Source organism: Melozone crissalis, unplaced genomic scaffold, assembly GCF_028551555.1.
Source record: "Melozone crissalis strain CALT ecotype California unplaced genomic scaffold, PUWL_Pcris_2 ptg000195l_1, whole genome shotgun sequence".
NCBI lineage: Eukaryota > Metazoa > Chordata > Aves > Passeriformes > Passerellidae > Melozone > Melozone crissalis.
The window spans coordinates 265,086-280,088 of record NW_026535960.1 but is presented as its reverse complement, the minus strand read 5'-3'; the positions used below and the strand labels follow the sequence as shown (position 1 = coordinate 280,088).

Genomic DNA, 15,003 nt, shown 5'->3' with positions numbered 1-15,003 from the left:
CCTTCTCCAGAGCTGCTTAAGCATGTCCCCCCCCAGCCTGCCCTGGCACTGGGGACTGTCCCTCCCCAGGGACATGACCTGCCCTTGCCCTCTTGAACCTCCCTATTTCCAGCCTTTAATGTCCCCCTGAAGTGCTGGATGTGGCAGGATGCTCTGCCTGGAATGGGGCCAAGGGACAATACACCATTTGTGGGCACCAGGGCAGAATTGAGAGGGGTCTGCTGCTGATTTTGGTGCTCAATTGGCCCAAAACCAGCCCAAATCACCAACCCAAAATTTACAAGTGATGGTGGATCACCAGTGGTGGGCCTGGCTGTCTATCGCCTGACTCTGGGAATGTCCAGTCCCCACTCAGACAGAGATTCCTCTCCCTGTTCCTGCTTGAAATGAAATGTGCATGAGGTTCCCCTTTCGAGAAGGAGATGCTTCCCAGGGTTCCTCCTTGAGGCTGAGAGAAAGAGACATTCCCACGAGTGTTTTCTGGGGAGTGACATGGAGCCCCGCTTAAGAATGGTCCATTTTTGCTGGCTTTGTCAGAATTATTTAATGAAATTGTTTTGATAGAATTATTTAATAGAATTGCTTTGCACAATGGCCCTGGCTGCTCGGTGGCCAGAGTGGCTGTGGTAGCCTTTTGGGTGGGGGAGTCTTGGTGATCAAGGTGGTCATAGTGGCCATGGTGGCCAGAGTCCCAGGGGTGGCTACAGCAACCATAGTGACAGTGGTGGCAACAGTGGCCTCATGGTGGCCTTGGTAGCCTAGGTGACCTCATTTCTCTGGGGATCATAGTCCTTGGTAATTGCAGAGACCATGGTGGCCTTGGTGGCCTCGGGGATCAGACAATCCTGATGGCCACTGCCAGGGCAGCAGTGCCCAGGAGGAGCCCTCTGAGGTGGGAGGGGGCCCTGGGGATGATCCTACCTGGGGGAAAAAGAGGATGGTGAGGGATCCGTGGGGGTGAGGTGGTTAAGGGCAATCAGAGAAGGGTCAGGGGTTACAGGGGGGGCATTTGAGGGTTTCAGGTGGAATGGAGGATGATGGGGATCAGGGGGTCAGGAGGGCCATGGGGCGTGTGAGGGGTTCAGCGGGGGGTTGGTATGACATGAGATGAGGAGTGACAGGAGAGACTGGGTCAATGGGCAGGGTTGGGGATGACCAGTGGCTGGGGTGCAGGAGGGAGATTGGTGGTCAGGGGGCCACGGGAGCTTTAGGGATGATGGGGTGTCAGGGGGGCAGTGGGGTAATACAGGGAGCAAGGGGTTTCAGGGGGTCATGGTGGGCTTCAGGGATGGCAGTAGTCAGGGCTATATAGGGGGTGCACTCCTGTGCCATGAGGGGTGTCAGGGGGTTCAAGAGGTTCAGAGGGGATCAGGCTGGTCCTGATCCAGGCCCACCCATGTCCAGCACACCTAGCCGGTCCCTACAGAGCTGGTCTGCAGAGGGGAGGGACAGAGACAGCAGAGGAGGGTTTCTATCTCTGTCCATTTCCCTGTCCTTGTACCTGACATTCCCTGGAAGGGGTGTCGCTGTCCCCTCCCAGATGTGGGGGTTCCCATCCCTGTGCCATGTCATGGGTGTCTCTGTCCCTGTCCCCCATCACCTGTGGGTGTCATTTTCCCCTGTGCCTTTCTCATGGGTGTCCCCATACCCGCAGTGGGTATCCCTGTCTTCCAGGTCTTCCCCATGATGTCACGTCGCAGCCACTCGCAGCTGTATCTGCTGAAGGTCCCGCTGGAGCGGAGCTGGATCAATGCCCTGTCTCCTTCCTGGGTGACACTGGTGACCTCAAAGTCTCGAAGGGTGGGATCAACACCTCCTCCTCCTCACTAGGATTGGAGGAGAATTCTCGGATATCCTTGCCAAAACACGTCTGCACCTGGAACATTGTGTCTGTCCCAAATTGCTGAGCAATCTGTTTATGCAGCGATGTTGACGTGAATCGACCAAACCGGATGGTGTCACCACACCGTGCTTTGAACCGGACACCACGCACCCCCCGAAACACATGGTGACATCGTGGTCCCCGAATGTCCCTCAGTGTTGCCAGAGCATCGGTCAGCAGGAAATGCAGTGTTCTGAAGTGGAAGTTGTCCCAGTATTCCTGCCGGGAGCGCCCAGCCACATGCACGGCAGCATTGAACTCCTTGTACATGTCCTTCATTGTGTAGGTCATGAGGGCAATGGCCTGGGCTGGGGACAGAGGGGTCACAGGGGGCCCCCGCCTCCACCACTGGTCTGCAGCCTTCACCCACGTCTGGGCAAACAGAGGGTTCTGCTGGAACTCAAAGTGGTTGAGGGCTGGCAACAACTCGGTCATGGTGTGTCGACAGCCTGGGTACTGGTCATCAAAGGAGTTCCGGGCCATGTCCAGGGGCACAACCATGAAGGCTGTGTTGGCCATGGTCATTGCCAGCAGTGCCAGGGTCCAAAACAGGGGATCCAGACAGGGGAGATGCCACCAGGAGCAGTGTGGGACACTGGGGGACACTGGAAAACTTGGAGGACACTGTGGGACATGGGAAACACTAAGGAACACAGCAGAACACTGATGGAACACTGAGAGGATGCTGAGGAGATATGGGGGAACACAGAGGGACATGGAGGGACACCAGGGAACACAGGGAAGGTCCCTCAGTCAGGGGCTGGGGAAGGAGGGCGGTGTCAGCCTGGGGAGGGGGGCAACCTCGGCCAGGAGACCCCTGTGCACATCCTGGGAGCCTGATCCCAAATCCTGAGGTGATTCCTGGATGTCCCAGTGTCCTCCAGACCCCCCATGGACCCCTATCCCACTCCCACAATCCTGTGTCATTCCCCAGGGATCCCCTCCGCCCCCCCAGGATGCCAGCCCAAAGATGAGGATCACCTCCTGCCCCCTGCAGTGTCTTCCAGCCTTCTCATGGCCCCAGTCACACTCCCAGTCTCTCCTTGCTGCCCCCCAGAGCCCTGTGAACCCCAGTCCCATGTCCCCCAGCGTCCCCCAGCTTCCCTCTGGACTCCAATCCCACATCACATTCTCCCCAGGGTCCCACCAGTGTCCCCCAGGGCCCCAGTCCTGATGCCATGATCCCCTCCCCCCGCCTTCCCCAATGTGTCCCCTGGAATCCCCCCAGCCCCTGATACCGAAATTGGCTGCAGTGACCTCCCTGATGGAAGTGGATGTAGCCGAAAGCCGGAATTCTTTATCAGCTCAGATTCACAGCAGATCTCTCCTGGTCCTGTAAGCTGGGGAAACTTTGCCACAGGGAATTTATCCACCGTAATTAAAAATAGTCATAAAAATCGGCCTCCTAGCCAATACAGAAACAGCACTTTTCCTGTAATCAATTTTCATAGCTCTGTCTCCCTCTGGAAATTCTCTTGTTGTCCTGGAGAGTTCCTATAAAGTGATCAGGAAGTCATTTTCATTGACTCCCCCAACATCTCAGATGACCTCGCCTCAAACTTCTGCTTTTGGCAGGCGCTGCTCCTTCTGTGTTATAGAATTTGTCAAAAACTCCACTGGAGTTCCCTTTATCTCTTTCTCCACTGCATCAAGGCACTTTTATTGTCCTGTGTAAATTCTTTTCAATTGTTTTATCATTTTTGAGAATCAGACTTTAAGCTCTACCCAGCACCTTCAGTATGTGAGGAAAAGCCACACTATGAAAAGCCAAGTGTACGAAAAGCAGTCTTGAAACTTGATTGAAATAAAGGGACAGAGTTTCCGCAGCCAAATCCCTGTGAGGTTTCTCTCTCCAGGTTTCAGAGGGCGCAACCTCCTTTTATCCCAAACTCCTGGCTGCAAGTTGCTCTCTCCCTTTCCCCATTGGCTGAGGTACCAGGGAGGTGCAGCTCTCCCAAACCACCTACCCCACATCCCCCTTGAAGCTGACATTTTCTCCCAAAGTTCAGAAGTTCAGGCTGTCAGGGTTATGGAATAGACCGTGTGGGGACCAATTTCTCTTATTACCCGAATGTTCAGGACTTCAAACTTTCTGGTCAAACCACAAGGGTTTTGTGATAAACTTCATGTCTTCTCTTGCAGAGATGTCAAGAGCCATTTTGAAGACAACTGACAACAATTTCTCCTAAGGACCCCCAACTCAGTGAGTCCTTTTTCCAAGACGTCACAGCCCATCTTTCCTATAAAATACTTCCCTGTGGCAGTGGTGATGCCCTGGCACAGGCTGCCCAGAGAAGCTCTGGCTGCCCCATCCCTGGCTGTGTCCAAGGCCAGACTGGGCACTGCCTGGAGCAGCCTGGCCCAGGGGTGTTATAGTGTGTTCAATCTGACACAGGATCAGGCCAAGGCGATAGTGGCCACATGTCCCCGGTGCCAAAAAGATTAGATGCCCGCCATTGCCTCAGGGGCTAATCCCCAAGGTCTGGCGAGCTGTGAGGTGTGGCAGATGGACGTAACACATATCCCGTCTTTTGGTCGATTGTGTTACGTCCATGTCTCAGTGGACACCTTCTCCGGGGCTATTTATGCTTCTGCCCACACAGGGGAAAAGGCAGCGGATGTCCAGAAGCATCTGCTTCAGGCATTCGCTGTCCTGGGCATCCCTAGGGCCTTAAAAACAGATAATGGCCCAGCGTACACATCCAAGGAGCTGCGGAGCTTCCTGCAGCAATGGGGAATAGTGCATAAGACCAGCATCCCCTATTCCCCGACAGGCCAAGCCATGGTGGAGAGGGCTCACCAGAGCCTTAAGAAGATTCTATCCCGTCAGCAAGCGGCAGTGAAGGTGGAGACCCCCCACGTCCGGTTGTCGAGAGCACTGTATACACTCAACTTCTTAAACTGCTCTTTCGACAACCAAAATCCTCCAGTGGTCCGGCATTTTGGCAGCCACCAGCAGCTGCAGCCTAAAGCCAGGCCTCCGGTTCTTGTCAAGGATCCGGAGACCTGGTGGACGGAGGGGCCCTTTGACCTGGTGACCTGGGGGAGGGGATATGCTTGTGTGTCCACTCCCTCAGGCCCCAGGTGGATACCATCAAAATGGGTCAGGCCCTCCGTCCCGAAACAGAGGACACAAAAAGAGGCAGTACTACAGATCCGGCAAGCGTGTTGGCGGCAGCGGCGGAGGAAACCCTTCTACTGAACACCATCTTTCTCTCCGGAACTCCCTGCAGTGTCTGAGGAGCCCTCTCCTCCTTCTTCCCCTCCACCCCTTGACCTTTTATGGCACGTTCAGTCCTATTCCTCCACTCCAGCTCTCTCTCCACTAATGTCAAATTTAAGTTGGTTGTTTGAGGCAGAACCATTTGTGTGAATTCTTTATACTTTTACTGCTTTCTTTTGTTTCAGTTGCACCTCCCCGATGGCCCCCGCACTGTCATCGCTGGCTCCCAACCCTGGCTTGCTACTCATGATATTAACGACCTACGGACTCCTCCTGCCATCCTTGGAGCTGTGGGTCATCCCCCAGCCGAAGGTCAACGTCTGGCGTGCCTTGGCTCAGTCGTTGGGACAGGATCACATTTGCCTTGACACCGGCGCGGCAGAGGACCCGATGTCGTCTTGCCTTGTGGGGATCCCTTTCTCTCCAGGCAAGTTTCCCTCCGCCTTCCAGTCTGCCCTTTCTCCTATTTTGGCCCGGAGCCTCACTATCCTCCCCAGTTTTGATTCCTCCAATGCCTGGAGAGACAGAGTGGTCAGGCTGGATCCTGTACCCTCCGAGCCCACTGAGCTACACCTTCTCGGTTCGGCCAATTCTTCCATTTGTTTTCAGTTCGATTATACCATTACCCCCATAGAGAGGGGCAGTGAGGTGGTCCAGCAGTCCAAAAAAGAATACCAAGCTAACCAGTGGTGTCGAGCGGTGTTGAAGATCAGTGGCCCCACCACTACTGGACGGACCCCTTACGACCTTCCTAGGGGAGTGTTTTTGATTTGTGGCGACCGAGCGTGGGCAGGCATCCCCTCTGGTCTGGTCGGAGGGCCATGTACCTTCGGCCGGCTGACGCTGTTTACCCCCAACATCACCCAAATTATCAATTGGAAGAGAACAAACATCACATCCGAATTGGCTAGATCTAAAAGAGATCTTAAAGATCTCACTGAGGATTGTGATGACAAAATTATCCATTGGTCACACTCAAAATCCATCGCTTTTACCATTTTATTGCCGTGGGTATCAGTGGTGAAGTCTCTAGGTGAATTGGGCCGCCTGGAGTGTTGGGTGGCTAAGCAAGCCAATTTTACTTCAGCCACGCTATACGACCTCCTTACGGACGAGGAAATAACAAGGAAGGCGACGCTCCAAAACAGGCCAGCAATAGATTTTCTATTGCTGCTTCACCATCATCACTGTGAGGAGTTTGAGGGCCTCTGCTGCATGAACCTGTCCTCTCGAGCCGAGGACGTCAGACACTCCATCAAGCGGCTGCAAGACCTCTTACACCAGGTCAAACAAGAGACCTCGGACTGGCTGGGGGACATTTTTAAGGGTTGGGGCCTTAGCAGGTGGGCCAGCTCAGTTGTAGAATCTGTTTGTAAAGTTGTTCTAAGCTTCATTATACTTTTAGTTTTTGTTGCTTTGATCCGCGGCTTGGTCAAAAGACTGATGGCCAAAACAGCCTTGCCCAAAGTGAACCATGCCGCCGTTCTGCCTGACAAGCCCATCAAGCTGGAGGACCTCTCCTCGGAGGCCGGAGAAGCTGCAGATGAGGAGGGGTCGACCGCGCCACCCCTCGACCATCTATGGGCGGGCGGACTCCAGCTTGAGGAAGGCGAGGCCTGGCCGGACCTACCGCGAGTCCCTGTGTTTTAAGTTTATATGGACTTTCCCGTTCTTTTAATTTTATTTGTTAAGAAACGGGGAGATGTTGTAGTGTGTTCTTAAGTTTCTTGTTTTGCTCCCCCATTTTATGTATTGTTCCCCCCTTTTTCTATGTAAAATGGTTCTGCCCTGCCCAGTTTTCCCACCACAGCCCTTTTGACAGTTACGTTTCTATGGTTACCCCTGCCCCTTGCTTTGTCAGTCAAGTAAGTTATGTAATTTCCCCTCCCTTATTTCTCCTTATAAGTAAACCTTTTCTCCTCCCTGGGCCCAGTCAATCACCCTCCACTCCTCCTAGTTTTCGAGAACCTTCTTCTCTCTGGGGGTTGTGGTTGGCTGTGGTCCCAGGGCCCCTCCTTTACTTTGTATTTATTGGATACCTTTGTATGTCAGTTATGTTAAGTTCCTCCCTATGCCTTTCCCTATTGGTTAGCTGGGCATCCCTCCCTTATCCACCCCCCACCTTTAAAACCTTGTTACTGCCACTGCTTGTGGCCATTTGCTGGTCGGTGCCTTCCCTCGGTTGATGCCCCCAGACCATCAATAAACCGACCTTCATCCCCAGCAAGTGTCCGACTCCTTCCTCTCGTCCCGCCAGCGTTGCAAGTCCAGTCCGCGATCCAGCCCAGCCCGAGGCCAAGACGCCAAAGGGGGCTAGCATTCCATGCAGCTGAGGCGTCGGCCTTTATCCATCAGCTAGCCGGACTTTGGCCATATACGCCTCGCTGCACAGGGGAAGATGTCCCTGCCCATGGCAGGGCTGGCACCGGACAGGCTTTAAGGTCACTCCATCCCAAACCATTGCAGAGCCCCCGGGGCCGGGATGGGGCAGGGTGGGCGCTCGGCAGTGCCAGCAGCTCGTGCTGCCGCCTGCTGTTGGCAACTGGAACTGCAGATGGGAGTGGCACATGCGCACTGCTGCTGATTTCCCACGCTCGCTGCTGCCCTCCCGTGGACAATTCCTGAACCGCAACTCCAGGAGATGAGAGGGTGAAGAGGGAAAATCCCTGGTTTGAAAGGAAAAAGAGTTTCCTGAGACAAACATGAGGGGTTTTCATCAATAAATGGGTGGTGCTGCCTCTCTTCCCCAGCCTCAGTCTGCTTTATAATCTCAGAAATGCCATCAGTCCCCAATGAGCAGCACCTGTTCTGAGCTCCTCCAAGCTTATCAGGGGTACAGTTTCCTCCCAGGAATTCCTGCTGCATGGATAACAAGTTCCTCCTTTAACATACAGCCCTGTGAACTCGTTTTTCTTGCCTGAAGAACAACTCAAAAGGAACCTTTTCTCTATGGAACTTTCAGAGAGAGCTCCTGGCCTGAATTGCAGCTGGGATGGAAAATGACCATGGCCAAAGTCCACCCTCTCTCCTGTGACCTGTAAACGCCTCCTGGAGCCTTTTCACAGTGATGGACACATTTTTATACCTTTATCGTTATATAACTACATATTGATTATCCCACTTCTATTTTTCTATTGTATACATTGATTTCATCCAAGCATTTTTTTTTAAACTTCCATCAAACCCCCCGACATCGTTTCTCATGATTCTTGTTACGATTAAACAATAATTATATACAATTGCCAAACAATCATCACATCTATCAGTCATATAATTTATCATAGTCATTAAATGATTATACAGGTGCAGCCGAACATTTTCCCAGGCCTATCCTTCCTTTCTAACTCCACTGAATATTCCAATTTTAGAAACATGTTATCCCTATTCTATCACTGCCAGCTCCTCAGCTCTCCGTCTGGGGTGTGACTGCGTGCAGCAAACACACCAGGGGTGTTTCCCTGGGATCCTTCACTGTGAAAAATGTGTATTTTGTGACTGGCTTTTTGCAAATATTCAAATGAATATTATATGTGTTAGAAAGTTATGCTGTGTTAATTTTCTTAAGTAGTGTGTTAAATATAGTTTTAGGTTACAACATAATGTTAAAATAGAAACTATGCTGTGTGAGATACTTTTTTTTAAAGAAAGGACTCGCATTGAGTTAGCAGCCACAGGACACCTCAATCTTTCAGAGAAAGAGAATTTATTGCTCCTTTATCAGAAGAAATGAACTCCTTCCCACCTCACTCAGCCATTGAGATGCCGTCAGGATCAAGAGGAAGAAACTGACACTGCCCAGACAGAATCCTGTGTTCGAATGGAATTTATGCATTATGGATGAGGTGTATGAATATGCAACAGGCTGCTGCTTTTAAGGATTAATCCTCTGTTGACATGGGTCCTTTTTCAGGCATATTTTGCCTAGAAAAGGTACCCAGACTGTCAGTAACTCTTTGTTTCTATTGTCTCATATTGTCCTTATCCAAATTGTCCAAATTATTATTGCTCTAATTATTTTGCTATTTTTTTATAACCATTTTATTATTATGAAACCTTTAAAATTTTAAAAACAAGTGATTGGCGTTTTTCACATTCACCCTTTAGATCTGGGGTGAGTTAGGCTGCGGTGATTTTAGCTTTAGATTGACCAGTGTTAGATTTTTGTCTCTGTGTGCTTTAACCACTGAGCAAGCAGCAGAGTGAACTTTGCCCATGAACCTCGTTGTGCTTTTGCTTTTATTTCAAACCTCCTTTTGCTGATGCTTTGCTGGTGGTTCTTCAGGTGACCTCAAGCCTCACACGTGCCACAAAATGTTAAATGGCAATATAAAACCACTAAACTTCTGGTGGCAGTGCCAGCGGTTCACATCTGGGAATACATCACCACATGCTGGAAAATTGAATTGTTTTTGTAAATTGTCTCTTTTCATTATTGGAGGGTTAAAAATTTCAGCCATAAGGGAATTCCTGAGTTATTGCAGAGCTAAAATGACATTTCTGTGAGTTGCGGATGCAGCTGATCCTGGCCCTCAGCAGGGCAGGGAGCTCTGTGTGAGACCAAGCAATAGTGAGAGGGAAATGTTTAGAATTTGCCTTATTTACTGCAGATTTTAAAATCTGTGTGTGTTTTTTGTGAAGCGTGAGAAGGATTCCTTAGCTGTGCTGCTGAGCTTTAGTTCTTCTGGGAATTTAAGTTTGCAAACTTAAAAAACTTTAAACCTTAAACTCTAAGTTTTCCACCATGTAATATTACATGCTTCTATTCAGATTACACATCTTCTATTCAAATTCTTCTACTCAAATTACACACATTACAGCTGGGGTAACCCCAGGAGTTGTGGAATCACCGTGTCTGTATTTTTAAAATGTTTTTAATTACTGGGATTTAAATATTTTAAGCTACTGGAAGCTTTGTCAGCTGGCAGGGCCTGGTTTTCCATGAAAAACTCTTGGCAGAGATGTTATTTCAGTGAAGGAATTTTGAGCCAAACACAGTTCTGGGGTTTTCCATCACAGCACGTGAAATATTCCAACCTGATGATTCCAGCTTGTGCCCCTGGCAGGATGGATGAGGGATTTGGGGATGCTGTGTCTGCAGCAGCTGGGGTTTGGGAGGCTGGGATTGGGGATGGTGGGATTTGGGGATGCTGTGTCTGCAGCAGCTGGGGTTTGGGAGGCTGGGATTGGGGATGCTGGGATTTGGGGATGCTGGGATTTTGGGATTTGGGGATGCTGGGATTTGGGGATGCTGGGATTTTATAATCCTGAGACTTGGGGATTCTGTGCCTACAGCAGCTGGGTTTTGGGATGCTGGGGTTTCGGGATGCTGGGATTTAGGGATGCAGGGATTTTGGGATGCTGGGATTTGGGGATGCCGTGGCTGTAGCAGCTGAGGTTTGGGATGCAGGGATTTTGGGATGCTGTGTCTGCAGCAGCTGGGGTTTGGGACGCTGGGATTTTGGGATGCTGTGTCTGCAGCACCTGGGATTTAGGGATTTTGGGATTTGGGGATGATGGGGTTTTGGGATGCTGTGTCTACAGCACCTGGGATTATAGGATGCAGGGATTTTGGGATGCAGGGATTTTGGGATGCTGGGATTTGGGGATGCCGTGTCTGCAGCAGCTGGGGATTGGGATGCTGGGATTTTGGGATTCAGGGATTTGGAGTGCAGGGATTTGGGGTTGTAGGGATTTTAGAATGCTGGGATTTTGTGATGCAGAGATTTTATGATCCTGAGATTTGGGGATGCTGTGCCTACAGCAGGTGGGTTTTAGGATGCTGGGGTTTCGGGGTGCTGGGATTTTGGGATGCTGGGATTTGAGGATGCCATGCTCCAGAGTCCTTCACCTGCATCCAAACCTGGGGATGGCTGAAATCACCTCAGTTTACAGCCATGGGTGTTGCTTTAGGGATTTTTCTGTGTGAGCTGATTCCCAGGCTTTTCCCTGGTAGTTGTGTGGTGAGTGAGCAGGGAAGCCTTTGTTGGTCCGACAATTCCGACCTGGAGCTCAGCCAGAGCCTGGAGCAGAGCTCCATCTCCATCCCACCTGTTCCCAATGGCATCAGAGCTCCCGGGGAGGGTCCCTGGGACCTCCGTCCTGCAGAGCCCAACAGGTGGGCTCCCACAGGAGCCATTTGCACTGAGAACCATCATTTCATGGAATTCTGGAAAATCTCACCCCACTGCCATGAGCAGGGACACCTCCCACCAGACCAGGCTGCTCCAAACCCCATCCAACCCTGGCCTTGAGCCCTTCCAGGGCCGGGGCAGCCACCTCCTCCCTGGGACTGAAGGAGAACATCAATATGGATCTGTGTCCAAGCCTGGCCTTGAGCCCTTCCAGGGCCACCTCTTCCCTGGGACAGAAGGAGAACCACAGTATGGATCTGCGTCAGTATGGATTTATGGTCCATAAATGTATTTGATGGACCCTTGTGCCAAGAGCTCCAAGCCCTCAGTGCTCAGAAAGGTTTGGCTGCTTCCCTGCTTGGCTCCTGCAGGCCAGGGCCAGGTGGTTTGGGGTGGTTTGGGGTGGTTTGGGGTGTTTGGGGTGGTTTGGGCTCAGTGGCTGGCCCTGGCTGGCAAGGAGGGCAGGCTGTCCCTACGGCGCCGCACTGGCGCAAGCTGGAGGCACAAGTTCTCCCGGAGCAGCTCCTCCTTCTGGTCCTGCAGCCGGACCCTGGTGTCCCTGAGCAGCTGGCAGTGCTGCAGGAGCCCCATCAGCTCGTGGCGCAGGAGCCTGTTCTCAGCCTTCACCTCCTCCACGTGCTGGATCAGGGCCTTCATGGCCACCTCCTGCGCGCCCCAGGTGAGCTGCTGCATCCTGCGTTGGAACTGCTGCTCGCACTCGGCCTTGTCCTGCAGGAACCTGCTCCTCACGGCGTGCGTCTCCTCGGCGCAGCGGATCCTGGTCACCCGCAGCTCCCTCTCCAGCGCCTTCAGCCTCTGCTCCGCCTCCACCTTCTGCTGCTTGTAGGGCTCCAGCTGCTGCAGCTCCGTGTCCATGCGCGAGGCCTCAGCCTCCGTTTCCTCCAGGACGCTCCGCACCTCCTGCTCCTTGCCGGCGTAGCGCGGCACCAGCTCCTCCTTGTGCGCCTGGATTCGGGCCAGCTCTTGGCGGTGGTGGTCGCTCAGGGTGATGATCATGCCCGGGGGGTCCTGGCTGAGCTTTTCTCCGCAGCTCAGGTAGGACTGGCTCTGCTCCTCGGTGTGCTGCGCTTCCTTCTCCTGCTCTTTGGAGGCCTGCAGGACCTGCTCCGCCCGTGCCATGTAGGTGTCCAGGTGTTGTGAGATGATCCTGCATTCCCCCTGCAGGTACAGCTTCCTCTCCCGGATGGGGTCCTCCGTGTCGCTGCTTTCCTGGGGTGGCTCTTCATCCTTGCTCTTCTTTGTTTTGGATGCCATATTTCATCAAATGGTGAAAAACTGAAATAGAGGGAAAAAAACACCACCTCAGAGTTTTTGTCCCAGTCCTGCCCCTGAGTTTCCAACTTGTTCCTCCAGCAGCTCAAATGTTTGACCCAAAACTGTTTGTTGCCATTCCTGGATTTGCACTTCCCATCCTGTTTTTCTCCAATTGCCTCAGGAGAGAAACAAAAAATGCACATTTTTAAAGATTTCCCTTTTTTTGCCATGTAGTGTTGGGATATTCCTGCAGTTTGGAGGAAGAAGTGCAGTTCTGCTCCATTCCCATCAAACTGTGAAAAACTGAAACAGAAGGAAAAAAAACACTGCCTCAGAGTTTTTGCCCCAGTCCTGCCCCTGAGTTCCCAACAGGTTCCTCCACCAGCTCAAATATTGGACCCAAAACTGTTTGGTGCCATTCCTGGATTTGCACTTCCCATCGCGATTTGCCTCAGGAGAGAAACAAAAAATGCACATTTTTAAAGATTTCCCTTTTTTTGCCATGTAGTGTTGGGATATTCCTGCAGTTTGGAGGGAAAAGTGCAATTCTGCCCCATTCCCATCAAACTGTGAAAAACTGAAAGAGAGGGAAAAAAACACTGCCTCAGAGTTTTTGCCCCAGTCCTGCCCCTGAGTTTCCAACTGGTTCCTCCACCAGCTCAAATGTTTGACCCAAAACTGTTTGGTGCCATTCCTGGATTTGCGTTTCCCATCCCAATTTTCCTCAGGAGAAAAATAAAAATGCACTTTTTAAAGCTTTCTCTTTATTTGCCATAGTGTTGGGAAATTCCTGCAGTTTGGAGGGAAAAGTGCAATTCTGCCCCATTCCTTCCTCATTGATTCCGGTGTTTGAAGAGGCAGCTGCATCCCAAACCAGTTTCTCCTGTCCAAAACCAGTATCTCACATCCCAATTTCAGGAGATTCTCTCTCAAAAAAATAATTGTCAGCATTAATTTAATGAGATTCAGGTTTTTTAAACACTTTTTAAGCATTAATTTCAGGACTGGCTGAATTTCTGAACTATTTATCCCAGTGTAGAATGCTGGAATTTTCAGGATTTAGAACTGGAGTCTTACAAGTCTGACGGTTTCAGTGAACATTTGTAATGATAAATTCTCATTTCCTAATACAACTCAGGTAATTCTTGAGGAAAAAACAAGCAAAATTCCAGAAGATGGGTGAAAACCAGAATGAATCCAGTAAAATCCCAGCCCAGGGTGCAGGGATTTGGGGGATTCCGGGGGTTTGGTGCAGGGGATGTGTGAGGGTCAGAGAATTCCCCTGTCCCCGTGGGAAAAGGAGGAAAATGGGATATAAAATGTGGTATTTTAGGGCACTGACCTTCCCTGCAGCCAGGTTTTCCCGGGTCCCACAGCTCTTGGCTGGCTCGTTGTGTTTGAGCCGTGTCCATGGAGATGAGCTGAGGTCACAGGGGAGGGATGGAGGGGGATCCCACCCAAACAGGTTCCACTGTGAGGTCTGGGAGATGCAGCAGGACAGAGGGGGAAAGGGGCACTGGCTTCCTCCTCACCTGCCCGGGTGTGCCAGGGCTCCTTCCTCTCCCTCACAGCCTCCTCCTCTGTGAAAAACAACAGCCACTTGTTTTTAAAATGTTAAAAGTTTAAGCGTAATAAAATGGTTATAAAAATAGCAATATAATTAGAGTAATAATAATTTGTACAATTTGGATAAGGACAATATGAGACAATAGAAACAAAGAGTTACTGACAGTCCAGGTACCTCTTTCTGGGCAAAATAAGCCGGAAAAAGGACCCACGTTAACAGAGGATTAACCCTTAAAAGCAACAGCCTGTTGCATATTCATACTCCTCATCCATGATGCATAAATTCCATTCGAACACAGGATTCTGTCTGGGCAGTGTCAGCTTCCTCCTCTGAATCCTGATGGCTCTTCAGGGCTGAGTGAGGCGGGAAGATGTTCATTTCTTCTGATAATGGAGCAATAAATTCTTTTGCTCTGAAAGATATAGGTGTCTTGTGGCTGCTCAGTGAGAGTCCTTTCTTTTAAAAAAGTAACTTATACAGCATAGTTTCTATTTTAACATTATGTTATAACTCTAGAACTATATTTAACACACTACCTAAGAAAACTAACACGGCACAACTTTCTAACACAACACATATAATATCCATTTGAATATTTGCCAAAAGCCAATCATAAAACACGCATTTTTCACAGCCATAGCCGGTGTGCCCAGAGCCGGGTCCCTCCCCGCACCAGCGCCGCCGGTGCCGCGGGGCGGAGCCGACTCCGTTTCCCAGGACTCTGTTTCCCGTTTCCCGGGACTACATTTCCCAGGATTCTATTTCCCAGGACACTGTTTCCCTTTTCCCAGGACTCCATTTCGCAGGACTCCATTTCCCAGCATTCCGTTTCCCATGACTCCATTTCCCGTTTCCCAGGACTCCATTTCCCGGACTCCATTTCCCAGCATTCCCTTTCACAGGTCTCCATTTCCCGTTTCCCAGG

At 50.9% G+C, this 15,003-nt stretch overlaps 2 protein-coding genes across 2 annotated transcripts; both read right to left on the bottom strand.

Moving 5' to 3' along the window:
- Positions 1-1,368: 1,368 nt before the first annotated feature.
- LOC128949047 (erythroblast NAD(P)(+)--arginine ADP-ribosyltransferase-like) lies at positions 1,369-7,425 on the bottom strand. Its single transcript, XM_054293852.1, is given in 4 exon segments — positions 1,369-1,433; positions 1,649-1,792; positions 1,795-2,506; positions 7,318-7,425. Coding segments are annotated over 4 exon segments (1,029 nt in total).
- A 4,207-nt stretch (positions 7,426-11,632) lies between these two features.
- CCDC166 (coiled-coil domain containing 166) lies at positions 11,633-13,919 on the bottom strand. Its single transcript, XM_054293896.1, has 2 exons — positions 13,854-13,919; positions 11,633-12,532 (listed from the first exon to the last, which is right to left on the bottom strand). Exon 2 carries the CDS (start codon positions 12,509-12,511, stop codon positions 11,669-11,671), a length of 843 nt encoding a protein of 280 aa, XP_054149871.1. The 5' UTR covers positions 12,512-12,532; positions 13,854-13,919; the 3' UTR covers positions 11,633-11,668.
- Between the last annotated feature and the right edge of the window lie 1,084 nt (positions 13,920-15,003).